This window comes from Acinonyx jubatus, chromosome C2 (assembly GCF_027475565.1).
Source record: "Acinonyx jubatus isolate Ajub_Pintada_27869175 chromosome C2, VMU_Ajub_asm_v1.0, whole genome shotgun sequence".
Taxonomy (NCBI): domain Eukaryota; kingdom Metazoa; phylum Chordata; class Mammalia; order Carnivora; family Felidae; genus Acinonyx; species Acinonyx jubatus.
In genome coordinates, this window is record NC_069384.1 from 151,673,129 (window position 1) to 151,691,026 (window position 17,898).

The 17,898-nt window shown below is 50.9% G+C and overlaps 1 protein-coding gene across 4 annotated transcripts in view; it reads right to left on the reverse strand.

Annotated features, from left to right (window-relative positions):
* Nucleotides 1-17,898, reverse strand: part of STAC (SH3 and cysteine rich domain) — a 137,181-nt gene that overhangs the window by 73,480 nt on the left and 45,803 nt on the right. For 3 of the 4 annotated variants that reach the window (XR_008298088.1, XM_027040621.2, XM_053221712.1), the window contains exon 2: nt 8,047-8,326. Coding sequence is in view for 3 of the 4 variants with exons in the window: in XM_027040621.2 (XP_026896422.1) it covers nt 8,047-8,326 (280 nt within the window). In the remaining variant the exon portion in view is untranslated. The remainder of the gene's footprint in view (nt 1-8,046; nt 8,327-17,898) is intronic. The other variant, XM_027040622.2, reaches the window with a different exon arrangement.

Consider the following 17,898-nt stretch of genomic DNA (forward strand, 5'->3'; position numbering starts at 1 on the left):
ACTCCCTGGTTATAATCCCTCTGCTCCACTGCCTGTTCTCCACTGATAAGGCTCGGAAGCTTCCAGCATCGCAGGACTTCAGAATGCTAACGTGGGCTCCGAATATCCAGAGGGAGCACAGTGCACAGCGTTTTCCAAACATACACTTTATTGGGGGAAAATCCGCCCCCTCCCCAAATCTGCGGAGCTCGCTTCTGGAGTTATTTTTAGAAGCTCTTCCCTTCGGTGTCTTTCATCATTGTGGACTTGGGAACCCCGAGCGAGTTTAAACCCTCTTCTGGATGGGATCTCTTCAGCTCCTGGAGGACCCTGATCGTGCTCCCCGAAGGTTTCTCCAGGCCAAACACAGCCACGCCCTGCGAACATTCCTCATCTGGTAGAGTCACCATCTCCACACCCCACCTGTGCTCTGTATTTTTTTCAGTCAAATACGCCCCTAGCATCAACACGATTCTCTCAAGGGGGCCAGAGGAGCAAAGAATACAAAGAAATGACCTCTGTCGGACCGGGCGTTATTGCAAGGTTGTCCTCTGGTAAAAAAAAGTAGCAGTTACATTAGTGCTACTTGGAAGCAGTGAAGACACCAGAGGAGAAGGATCCCGTTGGACAAAGCACCGAGGTCTCCGTACTGGATTTTAAGACGGACATGTACCATGACCCAAAAGAAAGCAATCTACATGAAACTTAAGAAAAAGGTCCTAGAGAGCGTTTGTGATTTTTCTCATTTAGAAGCTGTACAGCTGCTAAAACAATCGTCTGGTCAACCGACTGATGACAGCTCCGAGGTTTCATTCTATTCTAAGAACACACAGATGTGACATTTGCTTTTCCATATTCCCCTTGATTTCTGTTTTGGCCTTTCCCATCAAGAGACGACTTCACTGGTGAGTCAACACTGTCTTGTCTTTTTAGCTTTATGTACAAATGTATATGCGTCTGTGTGTGTGTGTGTGTGTGTGTGTGTGTGTGTGTGTGTAGTTTTTTCTTCCATTCAACGTTTGGTTAATATTTTATGGCTGTTTTTGAGCAATCAGATGACGTCAGGACAGGTCAGGAAACAGTTAAACTAATGGTCAAACGAGCATTAGCAGACAGGCCTTGGACTCGGTGTCATGCAAGATATCCTCATGTTATAATGTTACCATGTGACCGTTCATTCTGATGGTAACACGGTGTTATAGGTACATCAAGGCCACGATCCATCTGCATTTTATATTCATTCGTAGTGGAGGACGCTTTTATATTGCATCTAAGATTACAGATATAGGGATGCTGTGAGTGCCTTGTCCAGATCTGAGTTCTTTCTCCTGCCGATGCTGTGACTGTTCGGTCTGAAGCCAACTCCGACTGAGAGCACACCCTTGCCCTGCCTCTTCTGCGCAGGGCAGCAGAATCCGAATCCCTTCTCCTGAGGGCATGCTCCACAAGAAACCACTCTCACAAGAATCTCTACCTCAGGTCCAGTTCTAGGGCTGCTCACCTAAAACAAAGCCAGAGTTATTTTCCCCGGCAGTCGCCACTCGGACGGTTTGAAGGTGAACGATTCTTTGAGCAGTGACTGTATAAGCAACTTGATATGTCAAGCACAGACATCCAGATGTTTTGCTAAATATGTGTTTAGGAAATATGAGCCCACTGAATAGGCTGTCTTCTAAGTGGATGCCGACTAAGAACATTTAGTTAATTAAAAAATAGTTTGGGAAACAAGGCATGTGACAGTCAACAGGAGAATGGAGTCCTTTGGAAAAAAAACCTCTTTAACTGATGGAGTGGACTCATGCATTGAGATAGTTATGGTGATTTAGGTTAGATATGGTGATAGTTATTTTGACTTGTTCAAGTCTCTGAAATTTCAACGAGAGGCAGATTACCTCAAGCAGACTCAATGCTCTCCCAAAATGAGGGTGCCGTTGATGGAATACATTTAAGTTGATACACGATGCAGAGGAGTCCCCACCCCTCATGCCCATGGCCAAAGCCTGAGGGTGGCCAGAGTCGATCCGCTTGGTGGGGAAAAGATGTCCCTTAAACCAAGAGGATTCTCCCAGTCTAAGGCTGGGTCATCAGTCTTCTTGACTCAAAGGCTGGGAAAGTCAGCACTGGGGGCTGAGGTACACCTACCTATTTCTCTTATGTCCCATGAAATGTTGGGTTGACCGTCTTCGGCTTGCAGAGCTGACCCATTTTTCTAGAAGGGGACAGCCTAAGGAGGTGATCGTAAAAGGTAGCCATGTCCTGGAGGCAAGATCAGACTGGCAGAAGGGCCTGCCACAGTGCCTGTTCAACCCAAGGGTCTATGTGCCACATATGCAGGGGAGGTGCAAATCTGAGGACAAGGGCAAAGCTGGTGACTGGGAACGAGCCATAGAGTGAAAGAGCTGAAATTAGCAACATATTTCATTAGCTGAAATTAGAGCGAAATTAGCAACATACGGGTGGGGTCCTGGTTTACTTTCACTGGTAGATGAAAATGTGTAGCCTTCCCAGCTTTAGGGCACAGACAGGCAAGGAACAAATGTGACGCCCTGTCAACCCAATGAGTGTCCATTCCAAATTAGAAATCCTAGACAGTGAGAATGCCAGGTTCCTTTTACTTTTTATTTTTTTAAAGAGTTTTCATTTATTTTGAGAGAGAGAGAATGAGAGAGCAGGGGAGGAGCAGAGAGAAGGAGAGGGAGAGAGAGAGAGAGAGAGAGAGAGAGAGAGAGACAGAGAGAGAGAGAATTCCAAGCAGGCTCCATGGTGTCAGCATGGAGCCCCCCGTGGGGATCAAACTCATGAACCATGAGATCATGACCTGAGCCAAAACCAAGAGTTGGATGCTTAACTGACCGAGCCACCCAGGCGCCCCAGATTCCTTTTGTTTTTAAACAAACATCTATCAGCTGGAAAACCTCACAAATGAGATTTGACTGTTCCTGGCCATCACGATGTAGCCTTTGGTCCTCAGTTGAAAGGAAAAAAACCCTGCTCTAATACGTTTTCTGAAATGTCACTCTCAGGAGATAGCAGCAGATAGTCTTTCCCTGGAATCTGGGATATGAAAATGACCTGTGGCTGGAAGGAAACGAATCTTCAGGTGATACATGTAGAGACAGGAGGCTAAGTCTGAAGAGTAAGGAAAGAGAAAGGGGACAGATGGACTGTGCCCTGTGATCCCAGACTAGCGTGCTCCGTGCCTCGTCTCAGGAAGTGAGAACATTTGCCAGCCTCTGCTTCACATAGCTTCCTCTCCTCACCTCCCTCCTTGGCCACCTCCCTTTCCCCCTTCTTCCTGCCTCAAATTGCTTCTCTCATTCTCCTTCCTCTTTCTTAGAAGGAGCCTGCCTTCTTTACTTCGCTTTCATCTTGGAAAAGAGCAGTGCGCCTTGATGATGATTTCTTTAGATGTTCATTTATTTTATTTTTGAGAGAGAGAGAGAGAGAGAGCGCGCAACCAGAAGAGGGGCAGAAAGAGAGGGAGAGAGAGAATCCCAAGCAGGCTCTGTGCTGTCAGCGCAGAGCCTGAGGTTGGGCTGAATCTCACGAACTGTGAGATCATGACCTGAACGGAAACCAAGAGTAGGACGCGTCACCGACTGAGCCACCAGGCACCCCTCTGTCTTTTTCAAGGTAAAATGGCAGCTACAATATAAATTTAATTCTGATAAAGGAAAAGTACAGTAAGAATTCTCTTTAGCACGGGGCACATCTCTTGGTGATTTTCAAGATGGGAGTCCTTCAAAATTGTTGCTGTACTTGAGAAGTACCTAAATCCTCCCTTAGGGTATTGATTGTGACATTCTTCAGAGGCAAACTCATTTCTGTTACTCATTTTCAAAACACATGTGCCTTTGTCTTTTCACACTCGTCACAGTGAGATTTAAACTAGAGACACAGCATCACCCATTTAAGGGTTATGAATAGCACTGCCTTGAAAAGGCCTGGTGCAAATTTGTGCGGAATTGAAAGTGATGCATTGGACTTGGAAGAATGTCAGGCAGACGCGCAGACTAGGTTGGAGGCCAAGTTTCCTCAGTGTCCTGAGCATGGAACACGAGACCCTCTCCCACCATGCTCACAGTCAGATCCAAATCATCACTTCCAGATGGAGAAATGGAATGGAAGGGTGGTACAGCCCCCAAGACTCGTGCAGTCTACCAAACAAAAGAGGTTCGATAATCAAGAGGCCACCCTAAGTAAGCACGGAGGAAGATTGGATTATGGACCCCATTCTTCCCCCATCCCTGTACCTGTGCCTCTGGCCAGGTGGCTCTGAAGTCCCTGCCACTAGAGGCTGAGAGCATTTCTCCATTCCTTGGTGTGGGCTGGGTCCACGCTCTGGTGGAATGCCACCAATCCAAGGCTTTAAGAAGCTTTGTATGCCTCCACTTGTCCTCACCATGAGGAGAGCACAACCTGGCTGGCCCACTCGTCCAAGGAAGGGGTAGGAGAAGAAGAAAAGCATATGCGATGGCAGCCAAACCCCAGCTGATCTGAAGATGCCCGAATAAGAGTCAAAGAAGGCTACGCCAAGTGTTGGCGTTTGAGAGGACTTGTTTGTTACACAGCGTTACCGAGAAACCCCTGAGTGATACAAGCGCTGCTCTGAAATGTGGCTTGTTCTAAGGAAGGACATGAATAATGGTGGCTAGAAAATGAGAGGGTGAATGGATAATGGTTCTCTGAAGATGAGGACAGCCCTGTGTGTCTGTTTGCAAGACGGGAAGATGTTCCTCCCCATTCTGAACATCCCACTCCTTAACCGGGTCTCGGCCAAGCGTGAAGGGAAATGTAGAATCCTGCCTTCCTGGCCACATTGGAAACCACTGACAGGTCCGAGCTCAGCGATGACAGATGTGGGCTTCTTCGGGAAGCTCAGACATTTCAAATCTCATTGTGAAGGCTATCAGATAGATAAGGAAGTAAGAAAAGACTTTCGGATGACCACCGCCTGACAGACGTTAAACTACTCAGCACTCACAAGGGAAGCCATTCATTCACAGGTCAAGTGTCTTGGGTAAGTGGGTTATAGTCTCACTGAAACTTGCCTTTTAACTTTGCTCCTTGTTCCCAACCCTTTCGTCTAAAGCCGCATAGCATGAGTCTCTTGACTCTCCCAACATGGTACTTTAAAACACAGCTGCACATCCCAAGTCTCGTACACACCAAATCCCAAAGCTTCCTTATGATTTTCTTTGGACACACCGCTCACCATTCCGATCACTCGTCTAGACACCCACTCGCTTGTCCATATCCCTTATAAAATATGAAATGGAGAATTAGAGACAATCCTCGATGTGAACCTAAAAGGGCTTCTTAACGTGTGGACGTTATTTTTCCAACTATTTATGCCTATTAAGCTTAACTTTTTTTTGTAAAACTAATTGGGTTTATCCTGTGAATAGATTTCTCTGCTTCAGGAGAGTAATGACTATTTTCTCCTCTAATGATAACCAACTCCAATGGGCTCCCTTTACGGAGAACCTTCTAGATGCCTGGTGCTTCCCATCTGCCAGCTCATGAATCCATTCAAAACCCTGAGGTTTTCATAGCTGTATAGAATGAGGACACAGGTTCAGAGAAGGTGAGTCACTTGCACTAGGTCACACGGCTGCATGGGGTTCAACTTCAGGCTGATTCCATGAACGGAGTCTTTCTACTATCCTCACCCCCTCACCTCATTTTATCTGGGAAGGGAAAGGCTAATTATGTCATGGGAATACGCAGGAGAAAAATACGGGTCAGCGTTCTCCCTATTCTGTGCACTGACCAGAAAGGCGTCTCTTTGCCCACTCCAAATGAAAATGGCCTCTCACCACGCGACACGACAAAGCCATCGGCTGGAGTACGACAATCACATGACTGGCCTCAGAACCAGGATGGAAAGGAACCAACAGAGGCCAGTCTTGTGACCTTCAACCAAAGTTTTCTTCTATGATTGTGGTGGACACTGCTGATGCCTTGCCCAGATACCCCTACCGGGTGTCCGGGGGCAGACGAACGGCCTCCCAGAGGTGTCCCCCTCCTAATCCCCAGAACCTGTGACCATGTTACGTTACATGGCAAGGGGAAATCAAGGTTACAGATGGAAGGAAGGCCGCCAGTCAGGTGGCCTTGAGACGGAAGGATCATCCAGATGGGTGCAAGAGGGGCAGTGAGGACCAAGGAGACGGCAGTGTGAGAAAGATGTACCTGCCATCATAACTCTGAACACAGAAGGGGCCACAGGCCAAGGTGTAGACAGTCTATCAAAGCTGGAGAAGGCAAGGACATACACTCTCCCCTAGATCCTCCAGAAAGAAACGTATCTCCCGACACCTTGGTTTTAGCCCGCTGAGACCCACCGTGGACTTTCAACCTCCAGAACTGTAAGACAGTGACTCTGTGTCGTTTTAACCTCCTAGATTTGTGATAATCGGTGACAGCAGCAAAAAGCCCCGACTGCTCCCGAGATGCGTATGCTGGCTCCCGATGGCTCACAGCGACCCCTTTCTCCAGAAAACTGCCTTCAACAGAGCATGAACCACTTGACCCAGAGGGTTAGGAAAGGGCCTCCACCATGGGAGGAGGGAGGGGCCACTGCCAGCAGGATACAAAAGGTTGGCCTCCAGGAAGGCCCGGCTGTGTAACCCTGGAGCCAGACTCCCGCCGGGCGGGGACCGCTTCCTTATTTAGCGACTTCCCTGCCCCATCTGCTTCCTCCCTCCCCCTTCTCCCCCGAGTGCCCCCTCAACAGACCCCAGATGTCTAACTCCCCTCTGGGGCTCTGCTTCTAGGGAATGTGACCTGAGGCAACGGTCACCCTCAGAAGGGATGCCAGCCTGTAGGAAATTGGTGTTGGAGGGGACACGGCAGGGCCGGACAGAAGTGCCTGTGTCAGGGTAGGGGCGCTGGGCCATGAGGCTAGAGAACATACCAGCTTTTGCCTGGGACCTCGCTGGGCCCCGGGCCTGGCTTGCGAGTCTGAGGTTCTGGACCTTAACAGCGTCCCTCCCTGAAACATCCGTGGCCAAGCCCAACTCTGAAGCATCTAGGACGTCAACGGGCGGGAGCAGATCTCCCACACCTGTTGGCCTCAGAGTACTTAGGGCACCCCACGAATTGGCCCAGCGACACCTCTGGAGGGTCAGGGGCATCTCAGGAAGGCTGTGCACAACTGGATCGGCCCTGCATCTTTCATTCTCGGCCTCGCTTCCATTTGGGATGACCTCTCCCATCTCCTAGCGGAGGGATGGTGGCGGGGGGGGGGGACATCCAGGCCTGTCTCCTTGCGCTTTCTTCCTGTTCTGCAGTGACGGGTCAATTACCAGGGTATACTGCTGCTCTCGAAACAACGGGTTCAAGTTCACTCTGAATCCCACCCGAACTGCCTGTAGCTGGGACGTTTTGGGGGGTCCTTCCTGTCATCTGGGCACACCCCCTAAGACTCTCAGGCTGCCGCCTCGAGCGGGTCCGTGCCAGGCACAGAGACGTAATGGTGGCTCCATCACCTTTCCCGCCTCGTTCAGTGCCTCCCCCAGAATCATCCCCCCCACACCTGCCCGTCTGGCTCATCCGCTTACAATTCACCAAGCAACAGACCCCCCTCCCCAGGCTGCCCAGACACACGTCGCTGTGCGCCCTGGAGCGGATGCTGTGATGTGTCACTCGGGCCCCCCTGCAGAATTCCACACCCAAGCGTCCCACCGATTCCCTCTCTGCTAACTGCCCTTGGCTGAAAAGAGCTGCTCCGTTCAGGATCATGCCCCTCCCCAAGGGCTGCCCGTACGCAGTGAGAGGTGAGGCAGGGGCACCAAGTCCCGGACCTCCAGCCTCCAAGCAGACGGCCATACAGGGCTCCCCGGGGACCTGGCCCAAGTTGTACCTGCTTTGCCATCCAACGCGTCCCTCTGCCCCGTCCTGCCTCCCTTCCCTTTGCCCAGCTATCGATCTCCCAAACAACCTGCCCTTGTGCACGCCTCTGAGGCTCGGAACCGTCCTGGAACCCGGACCCGGGCCGCACCGCTCTCACCGGCCTGTCCGGCGGGCGCGGGGACCTGGAGGTGGGGGTGGGGGAGGCCTTACCCACGATCATGTGGTTGCACACATCGCAGAAGGTGGGCTTCTTGAAGATGTGCTCCTGAAAGGCGTGGGCCTTGCCGCCAGCCCCGGGGTGCAGGGCGGCCCTGGTGGGTGTGGACGTCAGGCTTGCGGGCGCAGGGAGCGGGCTGGAGCTGGGGCTGACCTCGGCCAGCATGTCCGCCTGCAGCTTCACGTCGCTGTTGGTCCGCTGGAAGAAGTTGTCGGCGCTTTTGCTCCGTAAACTCTTGGTCTTGAAAGAAAGTGATCGTTTTAGTTTCTGGAGCTGCAATGCAATGACAGAACACGCTCTTACGATCGATCGTGCAGACTCGGGCTGTGGGGGTGAGGTCGGCTGCAGACGCTTGTGCCACCCCCCCCCCCCCCCCGGGACACCCTCGGACGCAAGGAGGCTCGCGCGCGTCCCCGCGTGGGTGGGGCGAGGTCAGGGCCTGGAGGGAGTTGGCCTGCTCTCTCCCCGCCCCCTCCCGAGCCAGAAGACCCAAAGAGCACGCACGACGCCTGTGCTTCTGCCCCTGCTCCTGGTGGTCCTACTGGCGTGCCATCAGAATGTGCCGTGACGCTGGACTTTTGACACCACCCGCCTTCTGAATTTGAATCCCTGGAACCCGTTCGACCTTCTGGGCTCGGTGGCCGCGTCTGCGATGCCAGGACCTCTGCTGGATGTTCTCTCGTATGGTCACTTAGCAGCCACCCATCTCTATACACAGCAGAGCAAGAGAGGCCACTGCGTGACTGGGAATCCACGTGGCCAAAGTATCCACGGAACACGAACTAGAAACTCTCAAGCCTGCGTGGGTCTGAGGCGTACCGACGGGTAATCTGGGCGTGGGCGTGTGCGTGGGATTGTCTGTCTGCCCTTCTCGGCTCTTGTCCCGCTTTGCTGCTGGGGTTTGGCCATGGCAAACAGGATCGTTTTTCCTTTGCCCTCGGAATTGGAATTACGAAGGGTTAAAACGTGGGTTTGGCAAAGCCTTAATTTCTGAAAGGTCTGGCTTTGGTCCGGTCTGTACCACCAATCTAGCCTTCACGTTGGAGCCAGAAGGGCCTTCTGGAAACACAGATGTGAGCATGTGAGCCTGGGGGTCTTCGTGAAGTTTCTTGAAACTTCATGAAGTCTCGTTTGTTCTTAAATCTAAAGAGACGCTCCTTGTCATGGGCTCCAGGGACTGGCAGATTCTGGGTCCCCGTGACAGCTTGCACCAGCGTGTACCTTGCTCTGTCCATGGCAGCCACGGTGGCCTTTTAGAAGTCCGTGATATTTACTATGCTTTCTCCTCACTGTCCCTTTTGTGCATATGTTTCCCTTTCGCCCAAATAAGAGGAACGGAGCGCTTAGTGGCTGTGTGGTCTGCGAGAGGTCACTTTACCTAGAAGGTAGTTTCCTTTCGTAACTGAATGTCCATGGGGACTCTGCCTGTCGCCTGGAATTAATGTCTTTGACCCAAAGCTGCAGATAAAAAGGTGGCAAAGCACACTCGTCTAATAAGGCCCCCTGCAAGTGTGGTCAACCCCCCAAGGTGAGTTGATAAGCCCATGCTAAACCTAGTCACCTCTGCATCTCCCCTCCATCCTCTTCCATAGAAGATCAGGAAGATGTGGTCTTCGGTGCTTGGGGTAGACTGCAAAAACGCCCCAATTTTCTACCCTTCCCCTTCCCCATTCACCTCTGCAATGTGACTTTGCAGACCCGCCAGTCCAAGGTAGCGTATCTCCTCACTCCTTGGATCTTGTTGGTTTGGGGAATTTGACCAACAGAAGGGGGCAGAAGCAGTTCCGAGCCAGTTCCGAGCCCAGACCTCAAGCTGCCTGGCATGCTCTGTCCTCCCTCTTGGAAACCAAACTGCCATAGGAGCTAAGCCAGTGCCGCCTGAAGGATGATGACGGGCACACAGTCCCGTTACTTCCCATCACATGAGGAAGACCCCTGAAGCACAGCCACCCTGTTTCCCTGCGTGCAATAAAGAGTCTAGATGAGACCAGAAGAACCGTCGGGCTGAGCCCCATCCAAATCGCCAACCCACAGAACCATCAACTAAAGAGATGACTGGTGTTTGAAATCATTAGGTTGGGTGTCTATTGTGTGTAGAAGGCAATACGTTGCTTCTTCCCACCTTCCTGGAATGTGGTGGGATTGTCATTCCTTGCCCAGGAGATGTTGGTTGTGGCTGTGTGAAGCCAGGGAGCCATCCAGGGAAGAGGCCTGCAGGGCCCTCTAGCGGAGCCCCACTAAGGCCAGCAATGAGGCATCATTAGCCAGAAAGTTCTGGCCAGAGAAGCAGCAACACCCTACATTAAAAGGTCAGAGACAGTGGGCCCTTTTCTCTACAGCCCAAACCCACCAGAGGAGCTAGAAACATCAAAGGAAGAGGAGGAGAAGCTCGCGAGTTCTTTGGGAGTTGTTTGTTCTCGCACCATAACCTGGCCCATCCTGACTGATACAGGGGAGCAGGGCCACGCGTCCTTGGGAGCCCTGCATTTATTGTGAAGAGGACCTTCCCTATCTAGCAAAACTAAGTGACACGGGGCATGAAAAGCACTCGCTGAAACAGCCACACCAAGGTGGGGACCGGGAAACCATAAAGGAGCAGAACAGACCTTCCTCACTTCCGTTCCTTCCAGCTAGGAACTGGGCGGGTGCTGGAGGAAGGAGGGATTAAATAGATGGGATGAGAGTTTTATTTTAGACAGAGTTTTATTAAATTCAAGTGACCAGGAAGTTAAGGAATCTGCCAAGATTTTTTACGGGCTGTGGCAACCTAGGGCGAGGGTGGTTTATCAGACTAAATATCATCACATAGAAAAATAAAGTCTTTTTCTGTCTCCCCTCCCCCCGCCCCCCATGGAGTTCTGATGGTTCAATAAATGGGCTACTCTAGTCTCCAAAACAGAACAATAGCACCCATTCTGATGATAATAATGGCACCTACCCAGAGGGCTTCACCAGGCGCCCCTTCTTTATCTTCCCAATCATCCAGAAGGCACTGCTGTTCTGCCCCTGGAGAAACGGCCCAGGGAGGTTAAGGGATTTGCCCGAGGTCACACAGCTCACGTGAGTCAAGACCAAGGTTCAGAATGAAATTTACCTGCCTCTAAACCCACCGTGTTTGCACTGCCAGTGACTGACAGGTGATGGAGGCGGGATGAGGGAGAGTTACCCCTCACCCCCAGGGGGGATGGAACTACTCTTGGTGTACGTTTAGAATGGGAAGGGAGGTGAAGCCAAAAAGCAAATGTACATTTTTGGGAGCTATTTCCTTTATTTTATGTCTTTCCAATTTTTCAGAAGTAGTAAGCGGGGGGGGGGGGGGGGGGGGGGGGGGAATGCCTTTTTATCAAAGGGAGCATCAGACTCCCCTTTAAGGCTTCTCTAACAGACTGTGCTGTGCCTCTCTTCCCTGCTAGGACAGGGAAGGTGATGGGGTGTTGCTTATGTTCCTCCGGTCTGGTCTCCCTCCTGTGCTCATGTGCTTTATTTCTGCCCCCAGAACCTGCCAAATACGGTATTCTGTGTTCCCTGGAAGGTTAGCATGATGCCGAGACACCTGTAGCATTTTCCTTGTCCTGGGGGACGCGGCTGGAAATTGTGTCAGACTTTTCAGAGGCTGCCTGCCTGTAGAGCTGGAGAATTTGCCTCGGAAGCCAATGTGACAGCTCTTTTTCAAGTGGACAGCTTACAAGAAATGCCTACAAGTTAAACAAAGTCTGAGCAGTGAGCTCAAAGGAACACACTTTCTCCATCTATTCCCAAGAGGAGAAGCCAGATGGGAATATACACAATGCAGAAATAGAAGCAAACCCCGATAATAGCGGGCATCACAAAATGATTAGCTTCCATGCCCCACTGCCACAGCCCGGCTCCTTTTATAATAATAATGGTTGAAGGAACAGATACTCTTGAGTACTTTTCCATTTGCTAGAAACTGCTCTATATACTTTAATTCATGTTATTATCCTCGTGACGTGATGAGTAAGAGATCATTCACTGATTCAATAATTCATTCAAGGAATATTTATTGTGTCACTACTATGAGCCCGGCCCTGACCTTGGTTTTGCAGACACAGCAGCGTAAAAAAGTAAAATCCTTTCCCTTAAGGGTTTAAGGTCTAGTGGGTAGAAATAGAAAGTAAATAAATAATCAGAGATGTATATAATAGCATTTGGGTAAGGATAAGAGCCATGAAGGAAACAGAAGTGGAGCCAGGCTTTAGGAGGTGACAAGGAAGGCTTCTCTGACTGGTGACACTGGAGCAGAGGCACACAAGAAGTGAAGTCATGAGGTACTGTGGAGAAGAGCATCCTGGGTAGCGGGGGAAACCAAGGGCAAAGGCCCTGACAAGGTGGCTGTTTGAGGAATACCAGGAAGTCAGTGTGTCTGGGGCAGCAGGTGGAAAGAGAAAGAGGGCAGAGAGGTCAAGGGTCAGCTTCATGCTAGGCCTGGCAGGCTAGGGCAAGGGCCTTGGAACGTATCCTGAGGGTGATAGTATGAGCAGGGAAGTGACAAGGTCTGGCTTGAATTTCCAAAGGGTTACTCTGGCTGCTGTGTAGAAAACAGACTATAGGAGGCCAAGATGGAAGCTGGGAGACCAGTTAGAAACTCTTCCAATTATCCTGGGAGAATTACTTTTGGGTTGGCTTAGCAGAGTTACAGTACAACATGGTTGAATTTGGGGTATATCTGGAAGGTAGGACCAACTGGGCCTGCTTAAGGATTAGACGTGGAGTGTGAAGGAACGAGGGGGCTCAAGAATGATTTCAAGGTTTGGGGCTTGAGCAAGTGGTCAAATGGAGGGACTATTTTTTCAAATAAAGAGCCCTAGACAAGAAGCAAGTTGGTGTGGGCAAGTGGAGTGGGAGGCAGAGTTGCGTTGGGGAAAGTGAGAGTTTGACGTGCTTATGTGGAATTTCACGTGGAGCTGGATATGTGACCCCTGGATTCAGGCGAAAGGTCTGAGCTGGGGAAATACATGTGCAAGTCATGAGCACGTAGGGAGTACTCACAACCAAGAGACTTGATGAGATCACTGCGGTTAGTGCGATGCTGAAGAGAAGTGCTCCGAGGAAGGAGACCTGGAGGTCAAGAAGATGAGGGAAATATTACAAGGTCAAGAAGGTTGAGGGAAAACAAAGGCAGCTGAGAAGGAGACACTGGCGAAGAAAGAGAGGGAGGTTTTAGAAGCTCCGGGAATAAAACGATTCAAGAGGAAAAGAGAAGAACGAAGCTTATCCAATAAGTCATGTGAGGGCTAGGGGTTGGCTTGGACAATGTCTTTGGGGGACCTTAACGGGAAATGGCTGTAAGCTGTGGAATGAAGATCCATATCCAGAGCTCTCTCAACTCCAGAGCCCCTTCGGTCAAATGGACTTTCGTAAGGTTTTCCACCCTTGACGTCCTCCCGGTAAAAAAAATCCTCTGTTTGGCGTGCCCCAGCTTCCTGGTGCCAGCTGGAATGGTACGATCATCCATGTGGATTATTGAGGCAATCTCACCAACATCTGACCCATTCGTGGCCTGATTTCTTTTTTAAAAATATTTATTTTGAGAGAGAGAGAGAGACGAAGAGAGAGTGCTCAGGCACAAGCAGGGAGGAACAGAGAGAGGGAGAGAGAGAGAGAATCCTAAGCAGACTCCACGCTCAGCACAGAGCCCAGCATGGGGCTCGAACTCACCAACTGTGAGATCACGACCTGAGCCGAGCTCAAGAGACGCTTCACCAACGGAGCCACCCAGATGCCCCGAAGCCCGATTTCTTTTAAGACAAACACAATCTATTCCAGGTCCTGATTGGCTTCAGTTTGGATGTGACTTCAAAGTCGGTTAATAGTCCTCTTACATCTACCCGGCTTGGTCAAAACCAGCAAGAACTGGCTGTTTGTGAGTATGTCGGCAAAGCAACGGTTACCGAGTGTGATCGGTTGAAGGCCCATCAATGAGCGGTGTGGCTTGGACAGGCTCTCAAGCTCCTTAGCTTGGAATCTATCCAGTAAAGAGAGAGGAAGGGCTTGGTGGTTGCTGAGTTCCCTTCCTGCTCTGGCAAGTCAGCGCGGTGAAGGAATGCAAAAGACTTTGAACGGTCTCCACTTATAGGAAGTCTAAGATCTAACTCTGGAGACGAGTAGCAATGCTTAAGACGGTCCAAGGGTGACACAAGACCCTAAATTATATTATCAAGTGATAAGTAGAGTGTTTTCATCATGGCCTATTCTGGTATGTCAGAAACGGGAGCTTTCAATGGCGTCTGGAATAGTCCGGAGACATTCTTTCAAACCGTAAAGGGTGAACTGACTTTCAGACACACAACTGAACCGTGTAAGTGCCCCCCTGCCCCATTCACCTGTAGGTTATATACCCAGGATCCTCACTGTGTGATACAAGACCCTTGTATACATACATCTGCCCGGCATACTCTAGTCACCCCTCCACCATCCCAGGCGCGCAGACACAGTAAGAGAAGCCCCCAAATTTTCAGTGATGCATAAGCCTTCGATGCCTGTATTCTGCCCGGAAATGGCACTCCAGCCTACCTGGAAAATGCCTCATTGTCCTTGAAGGCTTTTCTCTGGCTTCCTGCCTGACCCTCCCAGCAGGTGGACAGGGACTTTCTCTCCTGCGTGACCCAAGTGTGCAGAGTGGAGACATCTCACCGTCCTTCCTGCCGTCTGCTCTGGGCTCCTCTCCAGACCAGCAGGCTACTTCTGACACGTGCCTGGCACGTAGTAATGACATTCATTACCCTGGCAAATAGTTATCCAGCTCCTCTTATGCACCAGACTCTGCCCTGAGGGTGTATGTAAGTCACCTTTTGATGTTCGTGCTAACCCTGAAATAACGTGGCATAACGTGCCCCCAAACACCCAGAAAGTGTGGCAGAGTCAGGATTAGCGTCCAGGACGGGTTGACTTCAGAGTCCCAGCTCTCAGCCTCTACACGTTTGTTAAATGATGGCCAGGCAGGCTGATGGATGGACTGAATGAACAGCAAGAGTTACGTAGCCAGACTGGAGACCTGGATGCGGAAGCAGGAGCGAGTGCGTCGTGAGCAGGTGCGCCGGGGTCCCCACGGGATTTAAGCGGTGCCCACAACTGGACTCCAAACGTACCAGGTGTGTGGCACACCCTTCCCGAGAAGCTGGCCCGACGGGTCCTCCAGGCGTGCTGGCAAGAGTGGGAAACAACGGTGATGAAGGCCACGTGTACGGGTGCGGGTGGGGAGGTGTCCCAGGCGAGGACGGCAGCCAGGTGGAAGGAGTGTAGAGTATGGTAAGCCGCAGAGACCCACGGCAGGTGTTCCGGAGGAAGAAACTGGCTCTGAACGCCAAGTCGGGGTAGGACCTGGGCGTCTCAGAGGCACACCCCGGGGACGGACAGGTTGGGAAGCCGCTCCCTCTGGCCGTCAGGCTAGCTGCCGTGTCTCCTCCAAAGGTGTTTCTCCGTAGCTCCCAGGTCCACGGAGGCTAGAACAGGAAGGTTGTGGTCGCAGGCAGCTTCTGCCTACTCCTCACCTGTTCCTCTTTGCCGGAGAAATTGAAGATCATCAATTTCCCGAGATACCAGCATCTTCCTTTCTGGAAGTCCTAAAGGTGGTGGAAGTCTTGTTTGGGGTTTTCTTGGTTCTGTCCTGAGAACAGTCCTCACCAACAGTGAGTCGGTTAGATCTTGTTTCATGGCAAACATCAAGGTAATAATTGATACCTCACTCTTTTGGTATAGCGATACGCGCGTGCGCGCGCACACACACACACACACACCCTACTTTTTATCTGACGTACCTTTCCACGAAACAGCCCTGTGAATTGAGTAGGGCAACTATCACCCCCAAGTGACAGATGAACAAACGAGACACAAGATGTGAAGTGACATTCCCGAAGAGGAATGAGCACCGAAGAGGACGTGCTTAATGGGGAGGAGACGAACAGTTTTAAGGACCATCTTATGTGCAGGGACAGAGGATGATTCCGAAACCGAGGAGGACGCACTCAAGGCTCTGCCCTTCTAAGCCTGTGGGTCTCCAGCAGCGTGAGCACACGGAAGTTACTTAACTTCTCTGAGTCTCGGCTTCCCCATCCACAGAATGGGGATAAGAACACTTGCCTTGCAGGTATGTCTGCCTATGCAGGATTAAGTACGAGGAGCATCTAAAACCCGTGGCATAACCCTGGCACTCAGGGGCCACGTCCTAACGCTCAACGTCTCAAAATCCCCCGAACACCACTGCCCTTTCTGGTTGGCATGAGGTAGGGAGCATGGCTTTTATCCTTCCCCTTGGTGTGGATGCCCATTTCACAATCCCGGGGCCGTTCCATCACCTTCAGGGGTGGGTCAAGATTCCGCTTGGGAAAGAGTATTACATGTGCTCACAAGAAATACTTTTTCAGAAGACAGAGGCAAGGGAAGATGGTACCTCAAAGACCGAACTCAATAATAATAACAGTAATGAGATGCCACTGTGTTCTGGGAAGCCCTTAGGAGGCTGAGATTTACAGTGTGAGGGACTGAGCTGCACTACGACGTACATCAGAGGTGAGCTGGGTGGAGGGGGCAGGCTGCCATGCGGGAGGCGTGCGGGGAAAAGGCAATGAGAAAATAAATTCAGAGGGGGTATGGCTTCCGGAGTCAGACAGCTACTGGAGAGGGTATGCATTATAAACCTCCCCGTTCTTCTTCTCGGAATCTTCGGAAGTCTTCCTTTCTCACCCACACTTTGGCGAGGGGGCCCTTTTTCAGGGAGGATATGGGCGTGAGGCACCAGCGCCTGGATTAGGGTGGAACCCGTGGGCCCATTTGGGAGTAAACTCGCCAGCCCCGGAATCCCGCCAGGGAGAGGGCCTGCCTGACCAGGAGGCTGGGACTGAGAATCCTGGTCCTGAACCACATGGCCCAGCAAGTGGGAGTCACACTGGGCCCTCTGATGCCGTGGCCAGTCCCCTCTCTGCTGCTGCTGTCACCGTTGTGACAGCTTCCGAGGAGGGATACAGCCCCAGGGACCACATCATGGTTTTTATTCCCACGAGCAGAGAGAGGGCTGGGCCCCAGGAAGGCCAATGAACACGGAGAAAATGGAAAAGTGACTTCTAAAAGATGGAAAAACTGTTTTTTTTTCCGGGGCAAATGAGTTTAGAATGGGGATCGTTCTTGATTCTGATTCATACATTAAATGGTTCTCCTGATGAAGTGACGGACGAAAGAACAAAAGTATTTACACTTGATTATGCTGGGCCTCATTTATTAACACCACCTCCCACAGTGCCTTGCAAATGGTAGGGACTTATTACGGGCTGAATTGTGTTCCCCAAATTAATATATAGAAGCCCAAATTAATATATATATTAAAAGATAGAATATATGTAGAAATATGTATTTCGAGCCCTAACCCTCGAAACCTCAGCATGTGACTATATTTGGAGACAGGGCCTTTCTTTCTTTCTTTTCTTTCTTTCTTTCTTTCTTTCTTTCTTTCTTTCTTTCTTTCTTTCTTTCTTTCTACTTAAAGGGTTTTTAAAAATTTTATTTATTTTGGGGGTAGGAGGGAGAGAGGGAGAAAGAGCGAGCATGAGCGGGAGGGGCAGCGAGAGGGAAAGAGAGAGAATCTCAAGCAGGCTCCACGCTGACGTTACAGAGCCTGATGCGAGGCTCGAACCCGTGACCTGTGAGGTAATGACCTGAGCTGAAATCAAGAGTCGGATGCTCAACCACCTGAGCCACCCAGGCACCCGAGAGGCAGGGCCTATAAATCGGTGATTCAGCTAAAGCGAGGCCTTTAGGGTGGGCCCTAATCCAGTCTGACTGGCGTCTCTACAAGAAGAATGGAGGCCTGGGTGGCTTGGCTTGGCCATGCC